The sequence below is a fragment of the Lycorma delicatula genome, chromosome 9 (genome assembly GCF_047948215.1).
Source record: "Lycorma delicatula isolate Av1 chromosome 9, ASM4794821v1, whole genome shotgun sequence".
Taxonomy (NCBI): domain Eukaryota; kingdom Metazoa; phylum Arthropoda; class Insecta; order Hemiptera; family Fulgoridae; genus Lycorma; species Lycorma delicatula.
In genome coordinates this window covers 18,089,165-18,114,584 of record NC_134463.1, presented here as the reverse complement: position 1 = coordinate 18,114,584, position 25,420 = coordinate 18,089,165, and the positions used below count along the sequence as shown (strand labels likewise).

Sequence of the window (25,420 nt, the reverse complement as noted above, 5' to 3'; positions counted from 1 at the left end):
TGTTCCCAGTTGATAGAAGGAATTAATTTCACTAGCATTAGAGCATGAAGGCATAGTAGAAAAGCATATTTGCCTCAAGATTTTCAGTTAAAAAAATTAAATATAGAATAGAATTCTATAGCCTTCTAGCATGTTACATGAATCAAGATGTTACCATCTGACTGTCAAGTTTGGAACATCTGTTGCTAGTATTCTCTAGTTATATATGAATAAGGGTTTTTGGATATAAAAAGAAACTGCATAACTGCAGAAAAAACAGCTATAGTTAGAAGAAAAACAGAATTTTTATAGCTATAGTTTCACACAATATTTATTACATCACTGTGCTCATTTTGTTAAAGATTTTACTGTGGTATTACCCAAAAAGATGATAAAAAATGAATTTAAAAATTTGTGTGAATGTATTGTTAAATTGCCTTAAATCACTGCCAATATTAATTTTTCATTAATCCTTTGTTTTTAAAGTTTTAGCCAATTTTTAACATGCTATCGAATCTAATTATAATTAATATTGTAATTTTTAATCTCAATAATATGCACATTATAAGTATTAACTTACAGTGGAACAAGTTGTATTTTTTATGTATCAAATGAAATTGTAAATTTTATTTTTTGTTCTTATTTTAATTTGCATTGTTTTTTTAGCAATTATATGTTCTTGTTCCATGCTGAATTTGTTTTTCATTTTACCTTGAATTAAGTCTTAGTCTTTATACTGATTTTGTTTCTGAAGCCATTCAGGTAAGTAATATAAATTTTTGACAGTTTTATTGATTTTTCCATTTAAAATGATTTTTGTTTTATGGAGAGAATTAATTTTAATAAACAATTCATGATGAAAATCATGGTGTGCTGATACTGTCATAATGAATACTAACACATGATTCTAATGGCATAACTGCTTTTCCAGTTGATAGAAAAAATTAATTATCTGCAGCACTTACTGTGCCACATAGAAAAAAAAACATTTTGTTTTTACAGGAAACAAAAATTACAGTGTATACAAAATATGTACAATGTTAAAATGTAATGAGTTTTGTGTTTTTTCATTAAATAAAAACTTGTACAAACAATACGGAAGTATTGTTCAGGAAATAAAAATTATATTAGATTAAGACTTTAATTTTTATTTCTCTGATTCAAAAAAAGGCTATATTAGATAATTATATTTTTTAATGGTTTATGATTTGTTATTTTTAGGATAATGTTTTTTTTTATTTCATGCCACTCTTTATAACAAGAGTGGATATTCTTATTTAAGGATTGAAAATTGTTATTAATCCTTTTTATTTATTATTAAGAGATGTATTAAAATATTTCACTTATCTTGTATATGCCGCCAAATTAATTGTAACATCAGTCCAGAACTGTAAAACTAGCTGTGTTTTATCATTGTATTAGCCAAAAAAGAAGTTCAGTTACGTTAAATTTCATTACTTGATTTTGTACGTACGTGATTTGTATCATTACAATAGTTGTGATTTATAACAGGATTTAAAAAAACGATTAAATTAGTCAAGAGAGATTTAAACAGATCCTCAAATGTTAGAATTGAAAAGACTTTGTGTTCCTGGACATCTGCTATGTGTGATAATACTATTTTCACACATTTTCAGTATTACATTATTCCGGGAGATGTTTTCTGCCCATGGAATTGTGTTACCTGCAGTTCCACCAACAAAGGACCATAAAATTAGCACAATAGATTTTGTAGAAGCATAATTCTTTGTATTTTGAAAGCATTTTTAATTATTTTAAAATAGGATGTATGATTTTTTATCTTTAATAATCTGTTCTTTGTCTGTTTTTTTTTATTGGTGCCACAAATATAAAGGTTTAGTTAACCTGATATAAGTCATTCCTGAAAATGGATCACCTTTTATTGCTTTAATAATAATATCTTTAGTATAATACTTCACTATATTGTCATTTAGAATTCCATTTATTCCACTGATTTATCAATGAAGTTTGTTATTCTGAAGAATAAAAAGATGCCTGCTTACTAGGAATAGTTAGGAAGCAAATAGTTTCCCTTTGCCTTTTTCACTGAACTAAATAGGAGTGCACATCTGCATACCAATCTCATCAAAGTGCAGGTAAAATTTAATCATAGAAATATCACCTTCAGTGTGTACACCAGAAACTAACTGGTGTCTTGTACCAAATGTGGTTAACATTCATTACGAATATTAGAAAGGGTAAAATGGTTTTGTAAAATGATTATTGCAGTTTTTTTGTTGTCAAAGAATGTGTTACACGCCTCATTTTAGCACCCTTCAAGTTTTGTTTGCTACACATCATAATTAAGCATATACATAGTATTTGCATCTTGACAAGGGAGTCTGCAAATCATTTGAATTTTTTTTTTTCTTTTTACACAATTCTGAAAAACAGGAATTTTTGATGGTAGAAGAGGAAATGTTTGGAATTATTCACAAGTATAATTTGTAAATCAGCATTATGAGATTGAACATTTTTGTGTATTAATGAATTAAATTCTTAATTTAAATTAACAATTTCCTTTCAGTTTTATCTTTAAGTACATATGTATATTGGAGGGGGCATAGATGGTTAGTGGTAGCCTTTCTATACAGGAGATTGATAGAGAATTTGCTGAACTAGTAATATTTTACGACTAAATGCTCCTTAAACAGTCACTCGGCTACCTCTCAGATGTTGGATTCTAATTAACCAAATACCCGTGGACATTGCAATTTTCAAATATTCTCATGACATGATGCAGCTGCTTATAGGTTCTGACTGAAAAAAGCTTACAAAATACAAGTAACATACAAATTGATCTCTTCTAAGTAGGTATCAGCATTGTGTAATACTGTTTTTTTTAAGAATATAAATTTCTAAAAAGAAGGAATCTAATTAATTCATTGCATTATTTTTTAATAGATCCTGTTAGTTTTTGTTATAAGAAGTTTCTGTTGGGTAATTAACTAATCGTTCATTAACACAAAACCTCGTACAAACGGTACTGAAATACTGTACTGGAAATCAAAGTTATATTAGAACAATACTTTAAACTTTTATTTATTCATTATTTCTGTAATTCAAAAAAAGGCTATTTTAGATAATTATCTTTTTTTAATTATTTTGTGATTGCTACTCATATTTCCATGAAAAAGTTGTGGAATTTTAATGTTTTGGATTTTTATAATGGCATGATAAAAATGTATTTGCCAAATATCTGGGTCATACCTCCTCCACTATAAAAGAAGTGCCTCTGTCAGAATTTAACAAATCAAACTTCTACAAAGTTTTAAATAAGTACAAAAACATTTAAAAAAAAAAAAAACCAATAAAATATTCCACTAATTTTTTAAGAAATACATTGTGAAATATTACATTAAGGATAATATGAATAAAATTAAAAGATACTTTATTAGATTATTTATATATAGAATATTTGTATAATTTAAAAAAAAATATCAACTTTTCTGGGATTCAAACTCAGAACTTAACAGAAAATTATGTTTCTATTTCGACCCAAAAATCGATAGTTTCTCAGACAAATTTAAGTTCTATATTCAGTGTGCACTACAATTGTATGTAACTTCTCTTCGATACATGAAATAACCTGAATCTGTAAGAAAGTTGAAACATACAGTGAGGGTATTTGAAAAATAATTGTACATCTGTTGTGTAGAGTAATTGTGTTGTGTAGTCACAGTAATTGTTGGAGATAGTTTCTTTGAATATCCGGATATATTTGCTTGCATTTCTTGTTCTCACACAGACTGTTCATTTAGAATGTTCTTGGTGAAAAAGTTCCTGCAGGCTTTGGGGCTTTCCTTGATAATTATTACTTTTAAAAACAAGTTTGCCTCAAACCCCTACAAATGATTCATTCTCCAAAAACCTGAAGTTCATGGACTGCCTGGCTCTATCCATAGTCATGCCTTCTTGTTGAATTTATACATGGCTAATTTCATCCTGGTTTAACTTTTCCATGAACTGGTAAATGATTTCATAATAATAAAGCTAAATTTATTGTTTCTGCCAAGAGTATTGGAGACCAACTATTTTTCTCTTAGGTATTCTAACCAACATCCCAATCATCTTGTCATGTAATTATGTTAAATATTTAGGTTATTGATACACTATAATTGTGAGTTCTGTGCATGCACATAGTCCAAAATATCACAGGATTGTCCACTAAAAACTACTGAAACCATTTACATTATTGAGTTTGCTTTCCAAAATCTTGGCCAATAATTTTTTTTATTTATGTGAGATAAAACAGATTCTTATGAACTCTGTTATGTGCAGTAGCAGCACCTATTTTTCTGATGGCCAACTTTCATATGGACTTATTGGGATTACATTGCCCTAGCAGTTTATACATATTGATGGCCTACCTTCACTCATAATCTTTTACCAATCTGGTCTTCCTAAATTTCTCAATTAGCACTCTTAAACTAGGTCAAATAGGAACCAGTAGAAATCCAACTGGCAACTGTTCTTTCATTGTCTGTATATATACTCACCATGCTCAAAAAAGAAGTATTCGATGAGAAATATTCATCATTCTGAGCGCTCATGGAAAGACTTTGTCTCAATTGTTCAAAAGCAACAAAAACAAAGAACCAGTTACCTCATCTTAGGTCACCACTCTGACTGGCTTACGAAAGGAAACTGCACATAATGCAGGATTACCAATCTTTGCAGAAAAATTACTTGCATTGCAAGAATTCAATCCCTGAATATTATTTTATACAATAATGTGAAGAATATGATTCATGATTAATACTTTGTACATTCATAATTATAATATATGAAGGAAATCTTGTAAATCCTCTCACCAATTTTTAGTACATTAATTAATTATTAATAATATACAAACACCAGCATAGAAAATGAGAGAAAGGTCATTTTACTTTTATGTAATCACAATAATGTACGTGATTATTCAATCAGTAGCCTGTTTTTTTTATTTACAAACTCACATAAGCTATTAATAGTCATGCCATGATTTATTTTAATAATACTGCAGGAAATTTCAATAATGTAGAAAAAACAAAACTACTTATGTTTGATTTGGAACCACAAAAAAACACTTGTTAAGAAGACTATTCATTCTCTATTATATTAAAAAAGCTGATAAAGTTGTTATATTTTCCTGGCATTGATTATTTATTCTTATATAGTGGAAAAATTATACATCTGTATATTAATATATAATATTGTCATTAATACTGCATAAAGTAGAATTTATGCAGTATTAATGACAATATATATTGGAAAACAGTACATGGAAAAAATTTAAAAAATCAATATTTTTTACTTTTTTGCCCTCCCCCCACATTTTGATTATGGGTGAAATTTTTTTTTATTGTAATAAGCATGCATGCATGTTCCGAATTTAATATAAAGTGGGGTTATGTTTCCAAAATTTTGAGAAAATTGATCCCAAAGAAACTCTCTTCCCAACCCTGGGGAGATACTGACCTCAAACTTTTATCAACAAATTGCCCCATATACACAAATTTGTAAGAAATTTAATCAAAATCGGTTTACCCAGTCAAAAGTTAAGTTTCAAACACATCAACACAAAATCAGTGGTGGGTGTAATGTTCATATGTATGAACACATTTATTGTTTTTTTTTGGGGTCCGTGGGTCATAAAATGCAAAAAACCCATGCCTCATTTTTTGACTGATTACACTGATAAACATAATTTTTGTTTCCTAACATGTGATACATGATAAGTCTTTTTATGCTTAAAATGAATATGAACTCAATCTTCCTATCGCCCACCATTTTTGAAAAACGTTTAAATTTTAATTAAAGGATTTTTTCATTTTTCTCTTACAAGTATATTGTATTTTGTTAGCTCATTTTTTATTGTTTAACATTGTTAACATAATTTGTAAGTTATAAATAAACAGTATAAAAAGAATTAAATCATATCATAGTTATGTATTGTGATATATCTAATACTGAAGAGTGAGCCTTTATGGACAAGATTAATCAAGTCTGTGCTAGTCAAAACATGTAGCTGAAAACATAGCTGTGTTTGTATTAAGCACTAAATTTAAGAATGGAATTAATTTTGTTTATTGCTGTCTTAAGTTTCTTAACAGTACAGTGTCATAATGCCTTGAAATTGTGTAAATAATGTGGATGCCTTTTGTTATGTAGTGGTGAGTTACCGTAAAATCAAATATAAAAAACTTTATACCTTTAATTAAAAAAGATATCGTTTGTACTTTCAGTGTAAAATTGGTGATCAGGACTTATCCTGATAGTATGCACTAATTGTTCTATATATTTAAGAGGATGGCTGAAAGGTACATGGAAGGCTTTGCCATTTGGTGTACCTATGGTTTGGTGTGAACCAAAGGATCATGTAATCAATTGTTACTTTTGTTTAACAATCATGTCTGGAGTTTCTAAAAAATCCAAACAAACTGTAAAATATCCTTCATTGCAATCAGGCCTGTACCTCACAGTGAAATTCCAGTTCCTGAGCCGCCTGTGAATGTATGTTTTTAAAGCAGTGATGAAGAATAAGGCAGTACTGAAGAAGACAACAATAATTTTAATTTTGAATTATATTCAAATAAGCTATATTTTAAGGTGAATTAAATGACTTGGTTAGGGATTTAAATTTATGAAAAAATCAAGCTGAACTGTTAGGATTAAGACTCCAAGGTTGGAATCTACTTCAAAAAAATACAGAAATTTCAGGCTTTCAAAGACAACAAAGAGAACTTTCTCAGTACTTTATTGATGAAAATAATTTGGATTATTGCACAAATATTGATGAGCTTATATTGCACTTAGGACAAGTTCATAAACCTGAGGACTGGCACCTTTTCATAGATTCATCCAAGTGTAGTTTAAAAGTGGTTCTGCTATACAACAGTAACAAATATCCTTTGATACCAACTGCTTATGGTATTAATTTAAGGAGACATATGATGTGATGAAAGATGTTCTTGAAAAAATAAATTATAAAAAACAGCTGGAACATATGTGATGATTTGAAAGTTATAGATATTTTGTTAGGCAAGCAGTTAGGCTATACTAAGAACAAGTGTTTTCTTTGCGAATGGGACAGCTGAGCTAGGGATAAATATTATGTTACCAAAGAGTAGAAGAATCGATACAACTTAACTCCAAATGGCAAAAATATTCGTGAGCCCTTAGTTGAACCCAAAAAAATATTTTTACCCCCTCGCCATATCAAGCTAGGAATAATGAAAAAGGATAGTCCCGGATTTTTTTACATCAGGCAGAAATTTACGAATGTAAGTGAAGGAAAAATTAAAGAAGGAATATTTGTTGGTCTTCAGATAAGAGAGTTAGTCAAAGATTTAACTCGGTGTTAAATAATGTAGAAAGTGCAGCTTGGGCTTCACTTAAAGGTGTTTGCAAAAATTTTCTCGGCAAACAAAAATCCGACAATTACCACGATATTGTTAATAACTTCTTACTTCATAAAGATATGGCATGTAATATGTCTTTGAAAATACATTTCCTCCGCTCACATTTGGATTTTTTTCCCGGACAACCTCGGCGATTTAAGTGACGAACACGGTTAACGTTTTCACAAAGACATTTCGGTGATGGAAAGCCGCTAAAAGGGAAGTGGATACTAACATGCTAGTTGATTACTGTTGGACATTAAATCGGGATGTGCCTGAGGCTATTTATAAAAGAAAAGCAATAAATTTTACAGAGTTTAATTATATTTTCCCTTAATTTTTTTTGAAGCGTAATTTATTTAAAACTAAGGGTTATAGAAAAGTTGTATTACAGATTTATAATGTATGCAAAACAGCAATTCATGAAAATGTATCACCCTTAGAGAAACATTAAAAAAATTTATTTTTGTCTATCAATACTTTTTGCTTCTTGAAACATAGCTTAAGAACTATGATGCCAGGAGTGTAAAATTGATTTAAAGATGTAATTTAGTCCATTTAAATGTTTAAATATTTTTAGATACCATTTATAGCTTTTGCGTTCTTTGTTCATTCAATGCTTATTTTGTGCGACTTAATATTTATGAAATGTTAAAATTTCCGCTTCATCCATTATTCCACTATCAAAGGGATTGAATTTCTGTATAAATAATTATTATTATAACATATTATTGTTTAAAAAAACAAGGAAAAATAAATAAGAAGTGTTCGCTTCTGCGAGTATTTGAATGATTTCTCGGTTTAATTTCCTTTAAACATTCAGGGTTATTTACTATTAGTTCTGGTAATAGACAATCAATGTTAGCCGATTTCTGTTTATATAATTTAATTTTTGATGAATAGGAAGAAATAACATTTTCCCCTAATATTATGATTTAAAATATTTTATAATGATACAGGTTATATATTTGTGGTGATTAGTATAGCTATATGAAATATTACTTTTTCAAGAAAAAATTTTTATTTTTATGCAATATATTTTAATCGTTACAATATTGCGTTGTTGAAGAGGGAAAAGGCTTTACAACTACCAAAAGAGCGTTTCGATAATTTGTAACAGCTTAAGGTGTTACGATAGTTTTCATGTTGAAAGTATCGAGAGGTAATATCGTTTAGATGAGTAACCGTTGTTTTGTACTGTGGTTGAGTCAGTGCTGAGTCGCATAGAACACGCCCATTAAGTGCGTTGAGGAATGCTAGAGTGTAATTATATCAGTTAAACGAGTGATGTTTTTTAACAATGTTTCCTAGCAAAGTTGTATTTACTGTTCTTGTTACTTTCGGAATAAGTTTTGTGAAATCAGGTAAATATTTCAGTTTAGAAATTTTCAAAATGGCGGTATTGATTTCTGTTTAAATGAAATTATAACATTTTATTCACGAGTGTTACTACTTTATTCTTAAGAAATCCTTGAACTTTTTGATTTGAGTTTCGTAAACTGCTATTATTTAAAATCATTATTTTGCTCATAATTTATTCATTGACCAATGCAATGATAAAGATCTTACAGTTCTTGAAAGTTTTTGGTTATATTCTGCACTATTGCATATGATAACCTTTTAATTAGTTATGAACATCTTAAGCCTTTCCTACATCTCTCACACACCCTTATTTAGCTTTTTGATAACTTGAGGATAGTTTTGTTGTCAAATACTTTGAATTTATGTTTCACTTATAGGTATAGGTTTCACTTGCTATAGGTTTTGGTATTTTGATTTCTGTGTACTCTAAAAAGTTATTTACAAATGACAGCATGGTTTAAATACGGGCTTCTGCTTTTTTTATTTATTTGTAGCAATTTTTTCTTTTGATCATCATAATTTCCTGTAGATTTACAAAAATGTCTTACAGATTCTAATTTTGGCAAATAACACTCGTAATACTTTATTGCGGTGTATTACTTGCAGCTATTATCTTGAGGAGCTATGTATATTGTTTAAAATAACAAAATGTATGTTATATAAAGACATTTTTTTATTATTGGAGTATATATATTATTTGAAAAATATTGAATCTCTCTTATTAGTATATTTTTCATTTAGTAAACTGGAAAAAGAGTGCATATTCATTTTATGTCTATTTTTTTTGTTTTATTATTTTAATTAAATTGTAATAAAAATAGTGTAATGCCTTATTAATTGTAAGCACTATATTAAAACTGTTAATACAGTATCCAGTAAACGAAGAGAATGATCATTAAACATTATATCAACTATGATCAAATTATATATCTATAGTACATAGCAATAGGGAATAATAAATATGTTTTTAACATATTGATATAATTATTATCTCACAAAATAAATAGATAAGCTTTCAATAACCTCAAAGGCTGCATTGCATTATTCTAACAACATAATGGAATAATACTTTTTCTTTAAAAAAAAATTAAATTACTAACTTCCAAAATTCTTCAGCATCAGATAAAACATGAATCATTTCTAGGAGTGGTGGATATTTTCACATGTTTTTTATCCAGCTTTTTAATTATTTTTTGTTAGAAATTATTAAAATATACTTTAGTAAAATATTTTTTTAATTTTTTGCACTTCTGCTGGTTACATGATTATTATAATTATTATTAGATAATTTATGATTTGTTATTGCTAGTAATAACAGTCTAAATTACACCAGTAAGCAAATTTTTATGGAAATAAAGATTTTTAACTTAATTCTCAACCTTGGCTTTCACTTATTGATTCTGATTTCTGATATTATGATTTTTAACTTTCTGTTGTATTTATTGGCTTGAAAATTCATTGTATTTTAGGGAAAGGTAATTACTTGATAAACTTTCTTTAATATACCGTAATATATATATATATATATATATATATATATATATATATATATATATATGCTTAACACAAGTTCTAAATGTCAGAAAGCAGGTTTGGAAGGTGGTGACTTGTGCAAGGTCAAAGTTTACACTGTGTTATTAGCACTAGTCAATCAGCTATCAGTTTTATAAATTATTGAGACCTATTTAGATGCTAAGCAGTTAGGAGGAGGTAGGCCACATAACAGTTGCTAATCTGTTATATTTCTATTTAAATATAAATTTGGCCAGGTGTCGTATGAGATGGTGTTAAGTATTGCGACACTGGCAATTTATCCCTAACTTCTGTCCTCAGAACAGATTAGCATCTTAACAGGTTTAAATAACTCATAAAACTGTTAACTAATTGACTACAGTACTGATAACGCAGTGTTCATTTTGACCTTACTCAGGTCACCTCCTTTCTGACATTTAGAAGTTCTGATCTTCTGATTCTAAGCATATCTAATATTAATATTGAACTATGAATAAAATTGAAGTTATAAAGTAATTGCTCAATTCCTTTGAAAATATTCGCTTGTCTTAAAATTAAACTTTGACTGTATTTTATCTTTCATATAAAAAAAGGCACTGTAGTACATAATTAATGTGGTGATTTTTCTGTTTGATTTATGTATAATTTCTGTTTTGGAATTTAATATACTGTAAACATCACATTGATTAGATTGACATTTAGTAATGTTTTTCAAGTGCTGAAGATTGTTAAATGGAATTTATACTTGAAGATCTTTTCATTTTTGTTTATGGTATTCATCTTAAAGTGTTTAGAAACAACTCCTCCCTTTTTTATGTATTGACTCATGTGGTGGTTTCTTTTTCAAAATTTATTGGTAAATTTTGTTTTATTCACAGGTTTTGAAATATGTTTTTTTTTTTGTTCTATATGTAAAATTATCATCTTTAGGTTAATATATTTTTATGTAGTACTGTTTCTATGAGGTCTTTTGCAAAAGTTGATTTTGTTGTGTAATACGTAAGCTTTGTAAATAATTTCTTAGAAACGGAACATTTATACAAAAGACATTAACAACATGCAAATTTTACACATAATTCATAAAAATTAAACATATATATTAACATATAATTTCTAGTTTAAAATTGTGCATTTGGTTAAATCATAATTTTGAACTTGTAATTATCGTTACAGTTATAAAGAGATAAAATAGTAATAGAGATAAAATTTTGATTTTATGGTGTAATTTTATCTCTAAAATTACATACAGCCTTTTTTTGAGATTGTTATAGACTTTAGTCATTTTGCCCTTTGAGAATAGAAATCTATAGCGATGAAAAATGCCATGCCTGACTGGGATTCAAACCTAGGACCTCCAGATGAAATGCTTTAAATGTTTCTAAAATTTTTGGTTTTCCTCTGTTATCCCCTCCCCCCACCTTTGTGCATTTCTGGCAGATAATTGTACTAGTAGTTTGGGAAAAATATTTTTTAAGAATTAATAAAAAAATATACACAGTAAATGTGCAAAAAAAACAAACATTTCTTTAAAATGTAAAAAAAATTGCAGATTGAAATTATTAAATACAAATTAATGAAAACTGAAATATTAAATACTTATATATAAACACAGATATTTATTGCATATGTCAAAAAGTAGCATAATCTTCCAGAATTACTTGAAACACACATTGTGGTTATCAATTTTCACTTTTTTTGCCATATATAAACAGGCCTTCTTTGCTTCTTCCATGCCTATTAAAATACTAACCATATCAATTGCAGCAGGTGAAATGAGGTTTTCTGCAATTGTAGGGATTTGGACATCTTAGCTACTCTTAATGGTACGAGATATGATGCTTCAAGTGTAATTTTATCAGTATGGCTTGATTTATAAATTGAAGTTTATTGATTTTTCAAAGTATGTAATTTTCTTTCAAAAGATTCCAAGGGTTTACTTTAAGAGCCAAATGTAATTTAGCTTTGAAATGCCAATTTCAAAGTGTTAGATTAATTTTGATGGCTTCATGCTTTCATTAGAGAGGACTTGAAAGCAAACAACTCACTGTGGCTTTCAATCCAATGAGGTTAAACTATAATTTAAATAACTGTCATTGTACAATCTTGTCTTTTTACCAGTCGATTCATTGGATGTAGAAGTCTCACTTCATTTTTAAAAACATTTACACAGTTTAACTGAACACTAAAAAACTGAAACCTCACTTATTATTTTTAATGAAAATATACTTCTAAAAATTTAAATAAAGACACCAGACACATGCTTCACATTTGAAAGTAAACTGACATTCTGCAATCTCTTGCCTCTTTTATAATACTAAGAACACGTCTTCAAACATATCATTTGCATGTTTGAACATGATGTTCTCACAGCGTACCTAATTATGCAAGCAGATAAAATTTCAAGGAGCATATACATGCCAAGTTAGAACTTGTTAATTGCTCATGTTTGTACACTTCATACATGCATGTTCAAACCCATTGCTATGCCACTAAAGAATTTTAATTAGGTTTCATTGGGTTGGGGTTTTGGGTTGCAATATAGTCATTATTTATTTTTTTTTTACTTTTTAGGGGTTGTAAAAGATTGAGAATCACTGTAAATCACTATTTATTTTTATAAAAATTATTTTTATAAATAATTTCTAAATTAGAAAGTAATTTCTAATTACTAAATTTCCTCTTTAGTTGCTGTAAGTAAACTTGTGCATTTTGTTTATTAAAACTTTCTTTTATGTTGGTATTGAAATTTGGTTCTTATTTCTGTTTTAATATACTCTTATTACATAATTCTTTTCTTTTTTTTCAACAAGTGTATTGTAAACTGTAATTACCAATAAATATAACAATTTTTTATTGCATTTTAAGTCACTATTTATTAAAAATGATTAACATTTGTTTTTTAGTCATATAAATTAATGATAATTTAGAATACTTCTTTGGCTCCATGGAGTGTAATTGGCTCAGTTAGAGATGTTTTTCACCTTAATTGATTATAAAAAAATATTAGAATATTGAATGAAAATGGATTAATGTTTAATTTCTTAAATTTTAAACATCCATATTCAGTTATATTTTGCTGCTTATGACTTCACATTTTTAATTCAGTTTAGTGATTGTATGATAGTGATTACATAAAAAATTACATGATGGTAAAATTAGCTGTTACATTTTTAGTGATTTTTGGCAATTGCATTTAAAGTGCCTTTTTTATAATCATGTAGTTTATTTAAAGGGAAAAATTAAATTAAAATTCTTTTTGATTATTAATTCACATTCACATGTTTTATGAGTAGTGTAATGGTACTCTAACAATTACCAAAAATTCATCTGAGGTTCTAAAATAGGGGTTGGGTTGTAGAAATTGTATGTGAAGAAAAAAATTGTACTATAAATACTTAACTAATCACCTCAATTGTTATTTCAAAAATAAAATTAGGAGTTATGATTAATGTGATAGTTTCAGAATTTTTTATTTGTTAGTAACTATTATAATTTTTATTTTCTCATGAAAAACTGCCAGTTATTAGTTTTAGTTTTTTTTCTTCAAATATTTACTGGTGAACTCCTCAAGTAACTCATAAGTAACTGGTGAAGTTATCAGATTGTAGGTAGTAGAATTATGAATTTAAAAAAAAAATTGTCTACCTAGTATACAACTTATGATTTTTGTAGTATAAAAATTTGAAAAAATATTGAATAGTAAACCACAAAATTATTTTGTTTAGATTATTTATTGTGTACTTAAAAGTAATTAAGAATTCTGCTCTGCTGTTCTATATGTTGTATCATGTACTTTCTTTACCTGTTCCATTTTTTAAATTCTTTAGGTGGTTTTTTAAATTATCTGTAGATATATAACCATCTGATTAAAAGTTCAATGTGTTTAGAACTTAGGGCACATTAAATTCTGAATCAGTGTTTCAAAATTCACTTTTCTGTCTGTACTTATTTTAGCGAATCTATCAGTGTCAGTTATAATATCTATATTCTAATTTTATTTATATATTTGGTAAACATATAGACATATTTTTATTATGATTATTACTTTGTTCCATATTGTTAAAAATAAATACTTATATAAAATCATTGTCACTGCATAAAAATTATTAAAAAAAGAAGTAAATACTCTAATTTTGTGTTTCCATTTTTCTTTATAATTTGAAACTTAGTTATTATGAACTAGCCTCCATGGTGTGAGTGGTAGCATCTCAGCCTTTCATTTGTGGGTCCTGGATTCGAATCCCAGTCAGACATGGCATTTTTAAATACTTCAAAAATTGTCATTCATCTCATCCTCTAAAGCAATACCTAATGGTGGTTTCGGAGGTTAACAAAAAAAAAAGAAAAAATAATTAAATTAAAAGCAGAAAATTATGTTAAAATTAGCTACTTTAAAATAATTATTAATTTCAGAAAGTTTTAAGAATGTGAATTACTTTTTTAAATCAGTTATTATTCTGTACACTATCTGTAAATCACACTGGAGGATTTTTATTAAAAAAATTTAATTTATAAAATTCAATTTAACGTTTATTAAAAATAATAAAATGAAATTTTTTTAGACAGGTACAGTTTTTGTGGAGGAAGTGTAATAAATTATGTTACTAGAGGTTGTAATCAACTATTTTTTCAGGTCAGCCAATTGTATTTGCAGTATATATGATTTTATTAATTTATCTAAATGAAAAAAGAAAAAGATTTTGCTTTTTGTTAAGATGGTAAACTTAAACTTAGAATTGAAATTTATTTTGTTCATTATTTTGTAAAGTAAATGTAATATGTGTACACAGGTGTATTATTATTATTAAAAAGATCTTAGTACATAAACTATGATTATGCAAAAGTAGAATATTGTTTTGTCGATACTTAATATTATCACCCTGAAAAATCTGTGCTATTGCCACCCTTTTTTTTTGTACTATTAGGAAGCTTGTATAACAATAGGGGTGAGGGTATATGACATAGGGATCAATAAGAGTATGTGATATTTATGATTCTTTTCTTTGGTAACAACTAAATAACCTGTTTTAAATTCATCTCCCTTGTTTTTGTCCCCTTTTATTTCTAACAACAACAGTAATAATATAGGCCTGCACGCGTGCGTGCGTGTGTGTGAAATGAATGCACATTAACTTGTGAATGTGCATGTGTGTAAAATATTTTATTTTAAGCCATTTTAATCTGATAATCTTAATTATACCTGTCTGTTATGATTACTTTTGTTGTATGGTTAATCTGTTAACAGAAGTTTAATTTATGAAGTTTTAAAATTAGTGTTAAATTTTATGAAATAGTCAAAAATTTTCTGCTTTAATTGATTTCCCTCAAAGCTAAACCAGAGAAGTTAATGTCTTTAGAATAAAATATTGTATTTTTTCTGTTTTTAAGTATAAAGAAATTATGTATTAAATTAAAAAAAAATAAACAGTACATTTTAATTCTTTGAATTTTGATGGTTTGAAGTTAGCATCAAATTTAAAAACTGTTCACAAAATTTATTAAATGTTTAATTTGACACAGACTTCGAAACATAACAATTTTAAAGAAGAATTTAAAAAATATATTTTTTACAATTTTATCATTCTTTAAAAGAATTTTGTTTTTAAAAATTATTTTACATTTTTCAATTTCATACTATTTAAAATATGTGTAAGTCTAGAAAAAATAAAAAATTCAAAAGAAATTTGAAGTTGTAGTACCTGTGTTTTGATAAGGAATGCAAAAAAGTTATATAAATAGCCTACCACCAAGAGTAAGCTAAGGATGTCTAAATGTGGGTACATAAACTGTAGTGTTTTTTTTTTACTGAACATTGAACATTTCCCAGAAAACACTTAAGAGAATGAAAATTACATCATATTACTTATGTCATTATGCATTAAAAATCCAGTGCTTAAGTAATAATGATCATAATGATAAAAAATGAGAAAGTATTTTTAGAATGTTTATGTAAATCATTAATTTAAACTAATTTAATTTTTCGTTAAAAAACAAAAAAGTCACACTTTTTTTTTGTAAACAGTAATAATGGAATCACCAGAGAAACTCATTCTACAAAAGAATTACAAAAACTGACTTTAGAACGACTTCTTTTTGCTAAATTTTAGAAAACTGTTAAAAAATAAAATATTATGGAATTATAATCTATATAACTTAGCACCATAAATCAGATATTTTGTTTCACGTGGATTAATTTTGCTGTAAAAATACCTTGGTAGGATCTATAATGAATATAGGGTTTAAAATTATGTTCAGGAACACTTATGTTGTAATAAATAAACTATTATTTGTTTTTCTAAATCTTTTAGATTATGTTTTTATGGTTAATTGCTCTGCTCTGTAATATTAAAAAACAACCTATGTGAAACAAAAGTTGCTGGAAAAGCACTGCATTTTATTAAATAAATACTGATCACTCCAACTTCAGGAGTTGTTTTATACTGAGGCTTTTGAATTTAAATAATAATTTTATATATCCAGTGAAATAAAAATGATTACATATGGTATGTTACGTGGCCCAATTATAGTCATTCATTAGTGTCTTGAGGTAAAACATTTACATTAATTTGTTTGAATATAATGTAACATTTTGATTTGTTCTTGGTTGAGAAAGCCAAAAATGAAATATTACCATAAATTATGTTGTTTGTATTAATTTCTGTTTGGTTTTATTTCAGATTATTTGGACTGCAATGATCCTTTACTTGAAAAGGCTGCACTGAAAGCAACTTCATCATTAAGAGATCGTGGGGCTGAAAATGCTCGACTTGAAGGTATGATTTTCATTTTTTTATTATTGGTTTTTTGTATCTGCTGTAGTGTGTGTGCATGCACACACATACCTTTTTTATATTAAAATAATTTACTATAATGTGAAAAATCTTCTTTAGATGGCAGTTTTGTGTGATCTAATATTTTATTTTTATCTTTGTTGTTCAGTAAAGTTTTATTTTTACCTTAAGTTATATAATTCATTCAAAAATTAATTGTGAATCTGTTAGTGTTTGATTTAAATGCACTCGTTTGAATTTGTTCAACAATTTGGTTTTTTGACTCTTGTAAATAGTATAAATTGGGGAAAATAGTATTAACTATACTCAAAACACCAAATCATCTTAAAATTTCTCTTGGTCAGTCAGTTAACTTTTAGTAATTTGCTAACTGCTATACTTTCTTCTCCCTTGAGCATTTCAGTAAAAGATAATATTAGCGTGCGTTTATACGATTATATTAGTTTGTATTGTGTAACCAAACAACACGCATTAGCGTAAATATTATGATAAAAATGACATTAAATAGTGTGAAACAAGTGTGACATTAACTTGTTCAGGTATTCTCTGATAATATAGTAAGTTTATGTGAAAATTTATATTAACATAAGTCTTTTACATTTATTCTTTGTAATAATACTTTCTCCATCTTAGATATTATTAATTTAAATTTAAATACTTATATCTTTTAGAAATATTATTATGAAAGTCAAAAATTGATTTAAAATTGGCTGGAATGTTTATTACACTACATATTATAGTGTAAACTTTAATAAACCAGCTTAAAGAACATCAGCACTAAGGTGTTGGTTATTAACCCCATTCATAAGCTCCCTCACTGGTTTCAAATCATTGTGATGCTAATCGGACATTATTTTGGTTAAGAGGTGGTTGTTATGTAGTGCTAAGTCTGGGCTGTCAGCAGATGGTCAGAAGTCACCTCTTTCATTTATTGTACTGTTATAGGGACATGATATTATAGTAGACATTCTTTAAGATTTATGTGCCTGTCAGTTGTCTTAGTAATCACTTTGTAGAGAACTTAACTGAGATCCAGCTTGCTTATCTGAATCCTGTAAAATGTTCTTGAAGTTTATGGGATTTCATTTGAAATTTCAGAAAACATAAAAATGAAATTTTTTTGTGTTACTTTTTGAATGAGTTTGTCATTCATGATCAAGGATTACAATTCCCTTTCATTGTGTGCATCTGTTACCCTCTCTCCAAATTTACAAAACAATCTTCTGCTGCACTGTTACTCTTAACATATTACTTTAAATAAATCACAATCATAAATGTTTCACAATCATTCTACTTGCAAAAAACTAATTGCACCATATATCTCAAAGTATGTGGACTGATCCCATTTTTCCATCAACTTCTGCTTTACTGGCATTGACAGACTTTAGCGTTTTATTAAGGTCGATGTCAGTTGGGTGAAAATTATAGATGTGCTGCATGTTCTGTGTTGCTGTAATGACCAGTTTAATTTTCACCAGCCAATCTGATTTAATTTTTGATAGTATTCGTGTTTTACATGTAAGAGTATGTAGTTAATTTTAATTTTATGAATAATTAAATAAATATTAAATTAATAATAATTAGTAATTATTAAACTTTTTTTAAAATTTATAATTAAATAATTATTACTACTAAATTATTATTATTATTTATGAATTTTATAATTTATTTTAAATTGATTAAAAATTAATAAATTAGTATCTGTAACGTAACTGTGACGGTTATTTGTAGTTTCAATAAATTAATTTGAATGTATTTTTATATTAATTATTATTTATGTATGCATTTTATGAACTTTCCTATAGAGGAAGAGGTGTTTCAGTTTATAGAGGTGTTTTATATATAATTTAATAGAATATGGAATGTAAAAGATTTTGTAAGTTGAAAGATTAGCACAGAACAGAAAGGAATGCAGAATAGCATCAAACTAGTCAACTGACAAAAAAAAGAATCATTTATTAGTTTTCTCTTTATTGATATCATTTGATTGAACGAATACAACATATACCATTTATTATATTTAATTAAGTACAGTATACATTGACAATTTACCAAATTGCTGTTTTAAAGTGATAGTCAATTGATGCAGTTGAAAGTACTGTTTGATGTTTTAAGTCTAACTTGTAATGAAATCATTAATAAAGATTAATGTTATTTTTAAATTTCTAAATGTAATTTATTTTATCCTGCATTTAGATGTATAAGTGTAAAATAATATTTATTCATTGATAAATAAAGATGGTTTAAGAATCAAGGGAAAATGATTTAAGAATTAATTTTTTTTGTAGTGCTATGACTTCAGAGTTTTTGAGGAATTATATAAGCTACTGAGATGTTTGTTGCATTGAAAAATACCTAAACTTATACTTTTTTTTTTGTTATTAATTTCCAGTAATGTTCTATTTGTAGGATTTTTGTTAAAGTTACTTTGTTGTTTTAAAAGTTCTTTCGTTTTTAAAAATTGTTTATTACTTTTTCTTTCTTGTTGAATAGAAGAAAATAATTTCCGATACTCTTTGTTAATGATCATCTGTAATATTTAACATGTTATGTTGGGTGTTATTGCATTCAAATGCAGTAATGTGCAACTTCATCATTAAAATAATTATTCTTTAAATTAAGATCAACTAATTATTATAATTTTCTTTTTAGAACCAATTATTTGATCTTGTGAATGATTATTTGATGTTAAAAGGCTAGATATATTTGATTAATACTATTGTAATTTATTTTAAAGAGGTGTATGAAGATGCCATATGTTAAAATAAATATTTTTAGAGTTATAGTGTTAAAGTTTTATATTATTATCAGATTTACTATTGTTTATTGCAGATAAATCCATGTTTTGGTTATAATTTTTTACTCATTGGAATTTTATCTAATTGTGGGAGAAAACAATTCATTTTTGTATTAAAAATTATAAGTGTAACATGTAAAAAGTTATTTAAAAATCTAATTTGTTTTTTTAGAAAAAGTTGACCTGGTCTGATAGGTTATTATTTTTTTCTTGTCACAGGTGATGACTAGGTCTGATAATAACTAAGTTGCATTTTCGAGTGATATAATAATTTATTCGTATAAATAATGGCTTCATTAATAAAGAATTCCAAAAGTATCAGGTGGGCATATAATTGCAATTCTTGGAATCCTACTGAATCTGATTGGTTACGGATCTCATCGGGTATACAAGAAGAAGAGAAAATTAGAATAGGAAAGTATGTTTTTAAACGCGATGCGAAATTGTCTATCGCTGGTCGTTTGTTAATTAGAAAATATATTGTCGATTCAACTGGCTCAGATTGGAATTCATTCGATATTAAAAGAGATGATCGTGGTAAACCTGTATATAATGACAATTTATCTCTAAAATTTAATATTTCACATCAAGGAGATTATGCAGTAATAGCTGGTGAATCGCTTATAAATAGAGTGGGTGTAGATGTTATGAAGATTGAATATCAAGGTGGAAGATCTGTTTCTGAATTTTTTCGAATCATGAACAGGCAAGCTTCAGATTATGAATGGAATGTTATAAAATCACAGAAAACAGAAATAGAACAGCTTGCCATGTTCTATCGGTTTTGGAGTCTAAAAGAAAGTTATGTTAAAGCTACAGGGACTGGTTTATCTGTGGATTTTAAAGAAATTTCTTTTAAATTAAATACGCTAAATTTATTAAAAGATAAATTTATTGATAATACTGAATTATATTTTAAAGGGGTTAAACAAAACGATTGGATTTTTCAGGAAATGTTAATTGATGATCAACATTGTGTTGCAGTAGCTTTAAATATATCAAGCAATGATTATAATCATTTGCCTAATAAACCTGACAACTTCAAGTTTTTAGAATTTGATGAAATTGTAAAAAATTTAAAGCCTATCACTCTACCCGATGTAGGTTATTGTAGAGAGTTTTTGTCTAAGGAAGATGCTCCAATGTAGGGGTATCAGCTATTTCTTTATACTAGTGAATATATATATTTGCTTTAACATACACTGTTGCAGTGTTAATTTTCTTATACTCTTAATTTTCTTTTACTTTGTAATTTATGTATTAGTGAATTGGTTATTTTAGTAAACATAAATGTTAAGTTTATTCATATTAATTTTATTAGTTATATATAAACAACAAAAATATATATCACAAGGGTGTAATTTTATTTTAAAAATAACAATAATTTGATGTTGACATATATTTAAGAAAAACTTTTATTTACTGGTTTGTTTTATATTGTATGTTAATTTTATTTTATTCCAATATTTCTTTTGTAATAAGATATGGTACGTAGGTGGTAGTATATTTAACTTAAAAAAAGTTTCTTTTTTGTTTAAAATGTGGTTGTTTTCCTCTTTATTATGTAGAAGAAAGCTTGAATATCTGTTAAAAACAAACTAATTAAAGAAATTTGTAGCTTGTTCTAAAATATTCACTGATGAATTTTTTTTATTATCTTGATAAAACAATTGTATATTTTAGAGCAAATATGTTGGCTTATATTTTTCTAAGTAAATATCAAAATATTATCCTGGGTTGAATTTACTATCTGTGATAGCAAGCTGCTTGCGATCCCTCACTTCTTATACCCATTTACCAATCGAACCAGATATTTATAAAAGTGATAATATTTGGTTTCACATAGTGCAGATATTAAAATCCCTACCTACCTTGAGGATTTCATCTGTTCAGTTTACCTGCCACCTTTTACTGTCAAGTTGTTATCAATCACCTCACAGCTTGATAGAAATAGAATGTAACACAGCTTTATGCATACTGTTACTTCACAAACAAAGGATGCAGCAATTCCTAAAAGTTTACAAATAAATGAAATTGCAGCATCTCTATTTTAGATCTTGCGACATATCCTCTGATCTCCATTGCAAAGGGGTCTTGGCCTTTGATCTGGAGGTCGTGGGTCATCGAATCCTGGCCGGGAATGGCATTCTTATACTACACATTTACATTTCCATATCCCATGCATATTTCCATATCGTAGCGATTTCATCAAGCAGAAAAGAAAAAAAGAGATTTGTAGATTATCGGAGAACTCGCATAATAGTAATTTAAAAAAGCAAAGATGATTATTTTGCATTACGATATTCACTTCATTCTTATACAATAATACATTTTATAATTTCATTAACCTGTGTGGATTAGAATCCTCAGAAAATATGTTCGAATCTTCCTCATGTGTGGAAGTTTCTTTTTATTATGTTTGGAAATGAAACACAGCCTCTTGCACTTCATTCAGTTTTTTAGTTGGTGTAGCGGTTAACATTTTGGATTTTAGATCAGCTGATTTCAGATCAGATTCCTGGCGAAGTACTGTATTTTTCAGCTATCATTCATTCTGCTCATCTTTCCTGTCAAAATAATGTATATGTTGAAGCATATCTGTGAGACTAAAATAAATTCAGATAGATAAATACATTTTTGAAATTAAAAAATGTCTGTTATATTATTTACTGTTTGTCATAATGGTGTACTAGATAAAAATTTATTATCGTAAATTTTTTCTGTTTGTTTTAATTGTTAAAATGAGATACATGATAATAATAATGTAAATTATAATGCATAGTACATGTAGTACTACTTTCTTATGTATCATTTATATTACTAAAAATATTTTTGAGGAGATTTGGATGTTATGAAATTATGTAATATATTTATATTTATTTATTATTTTTTTTATAAAATTATTATTATTTTTTATTTATCCAACCATTGTCTACTGACGTTACTTAACTATATGGTTAGACTGACAGAACTGTAATTTCTGTTATGATGAAGATTACGTCTTGTTGATTTATTGTATTGTATCGACCATTACGATAAGAAATTTGTTTTTGTCATGCAATAGTCTAGAATTGAAAGTTATATCTTTACTGTGTTTGTGTTTCTGTGCAAATAAGAATCTATTCTGCTTATTTTTTTTTTCTTACTAAGCAGAATTTAATTTTTTTTTTAAATTAAGTATTTTTTTATATAACCGATAGCTAAAATATAATGGGTTTAGTTTATAATTTTATACATGCGCTTACAAATGTTGAATCTTTAATGTAACAAAATATATACCTCGTTTATATTACTGTTTCCTTTTTTTTGCTTGATGAATAATTTACCATTAGCTCAAAGCTTGTATATGGGAATATGAAAATGGAGTTTTTTTTGTCTATATGAAAAAGCCATGCCTGACTGGGATTCAAACTGCGATCACCAGGTAAAAGGCCAAGATGATTACAATAACTGTTTTAATTTTAGAAAGCCATCCATCCATCCGTTTTTGCTTTTTCTATGTGTTGTGTATATATCGTTGATATTGTTGCATTGTGTTATAAACTTATACATTAAATTGTCATTAAAATTAAATTAAGAGAATGTTAATATGAACTAATTATAGTAAAGGTATTGTTTAGTATTAGTTTCATTTATTATTGTTCTGGAACAATAATAAATTTTTATGGAAACTTTTCCATAAAAATTTCATGTAACATTTAAATTTAATAAATAATTTATGAAATAGCATCATAGCAGCAAAATATAGTTGGAATTATTAATCAGTATTATTCTTACTAGCTTTACATTTTTCCCTTTTTTTCATAAGCACATACTAATTCAGTGGGTGAATAAATACATAATAATGTATTAAATATTTTTTTAAATGTAAAAGAAAAATGACATCTCTTTAACAAGTCATTTTTATATTTTAACTTACAAAATAATTTGAGGCTGAAAAAAATAACATATTTATTTATCACTATAGTGAATACTACAGTGAAGTAGTACAAATTACTACTTCATCCAGTCTATTTATCTTGTAGATAGATTTTTTTGAAAAAAAAATTGAGAGAATTTGATTAATTTCTTATTTAAATGTAGCTTTGCTGATATTCCTTATATTTAAATATGAATTTTAAGCTGCATTGACTATTACTGTCATTAGCTATAATATAAATACTGATAGCATAAAACTGCACCTGACATTATACACCTTAAGTGATCTGCTGGAACTAAATAGTTAAGTGGTTTTTTAGTAGCTAAAGGTATTTTATCATTTTAACTTTACCCTTCAATTTCCAGTACTACACTAAATCTTGAGATATTCCAAGTGTTGTGGAATCTTCAGATTGTTAGAGATGTAGTTTACACTCAGAACTCATTTATTTATTTATGTGAGTTTTTCAGATATAAAAGAGTAGGCTATATTTTTTTACTGACCCCAAAAAAAGACAATTTTACTCAGTTTTTAAGCGAAACAAGAAATAATTAAGTGATTCTGAATTGGTTACAGCTGATATAAAAAGCTTTACCAGTGATCTGATTATATGCTGATTGTAACTTATTGTACCTCAGTAGTTCTGCTAATTGTAAATTCTGTGTTGACTTTTTTATCAGACTTAATAGTTTTTATGTAAACTGTAGAGTAAAATGCATAATTACTTGTTTAACTAGTCGACATAGAAACTAATTTTTTGTGTCTGTTATACTCAATACTTCATTTACAGAATACCACTCTGCTCAGACAGCTGTGGAGAAGTGGTAACATCACTGTTTTTTATCTGGAAAGTTCTGGGTTTGAATCCTGGTCAGGCTTCTTATTTTTACGCATTAAAAAACCTGTCACATCATTAAAAAAAAAAAAGTTTAAGTTGGATGTTACAACTAGTTGTTGTAACAAGAATAAAGAAAATATCACTTGTTTAATTTATTATTGCTTAAATTTGAAACATAAAAAATTATGTTGTTATAATAGTATTAAATGTTATTTATTATATAAGAATTTTTTTTCTGGATTTACCTATGAAATGATTTTATAAAATGATTAAATATTTAATAATCAAAACATAAAAATATTATTTCAGTACTGTGTGTTGTCGCTGAATGGCTTCGATGACACATGGCACTTTAAAACCTTGTGGTAGCCCTGAAAATGGCTGTTTGTGCATTTTGTGAGGAAGCTCTAAAAGAGCTGTTGGGTCCAGAAGCTGGTCTCCAGAAATGTCGGCTTGTCTGTAGCCGGGGAGTTGCAGCTCCTTCATTGGAATCAGCCCAAGCTTCCCCTCAGTGGTAGTTGGGTCTCCACTTCAGCATTATAGTGCTGGTCCCCAGAGCCCTGCAGTGTCTGGCGTCAGTCGTCTTCCACCAGCACGACTGAGGCGGTTCTCCCACTCTGGGCCCGCTGGCCAGGGAGATTGAAGCCCAATGGGCTGGGGCAGGAAGGTAGTGTCTGCGCCTAGCGGCTCCGTCGGCGGGCTGGCTAGGAAACTTTCCTTCTTCCATCTTCTGCTTCTCCAGGCGGTGGTAGACAATGAATTGAAAATTCTCTCTGGTATTTCCCTTTTATTGGAGCCTGCCAGTTGTGGGACCGCAGG

At 27.5% G+C, this 25,420-nt stretch overlaps 1 protein-coding gene across 1 annotated transcript in view; it reads left to right on the top strand.

Moving 5' to 3' along the window:
- Window positions 1-8,540: 8,540 nt before the first annotated feature.
- Window positions 8,541-25,420, top strand: part of Nrx-IV (neurexin-4) — a 108,812-nt gene continuing 91,932 nt past the window's right edge. The window contains exons 1-2 of the mRNA XM_075375041.1: window positions 8,541-8,746; window positions 16,934-17,029. Of these exons, the coding sequence (XP_075231156.1) occupies window positions 8,683-8,746; window positions 16,934-17,029 (160 nt within the window). The 5' untranslated portion in view covers window positions 8,541-8,682. The remainder of the gene's footprint in view (window positions 8,747-16,933; window positions 17,030-25,420) is intronic.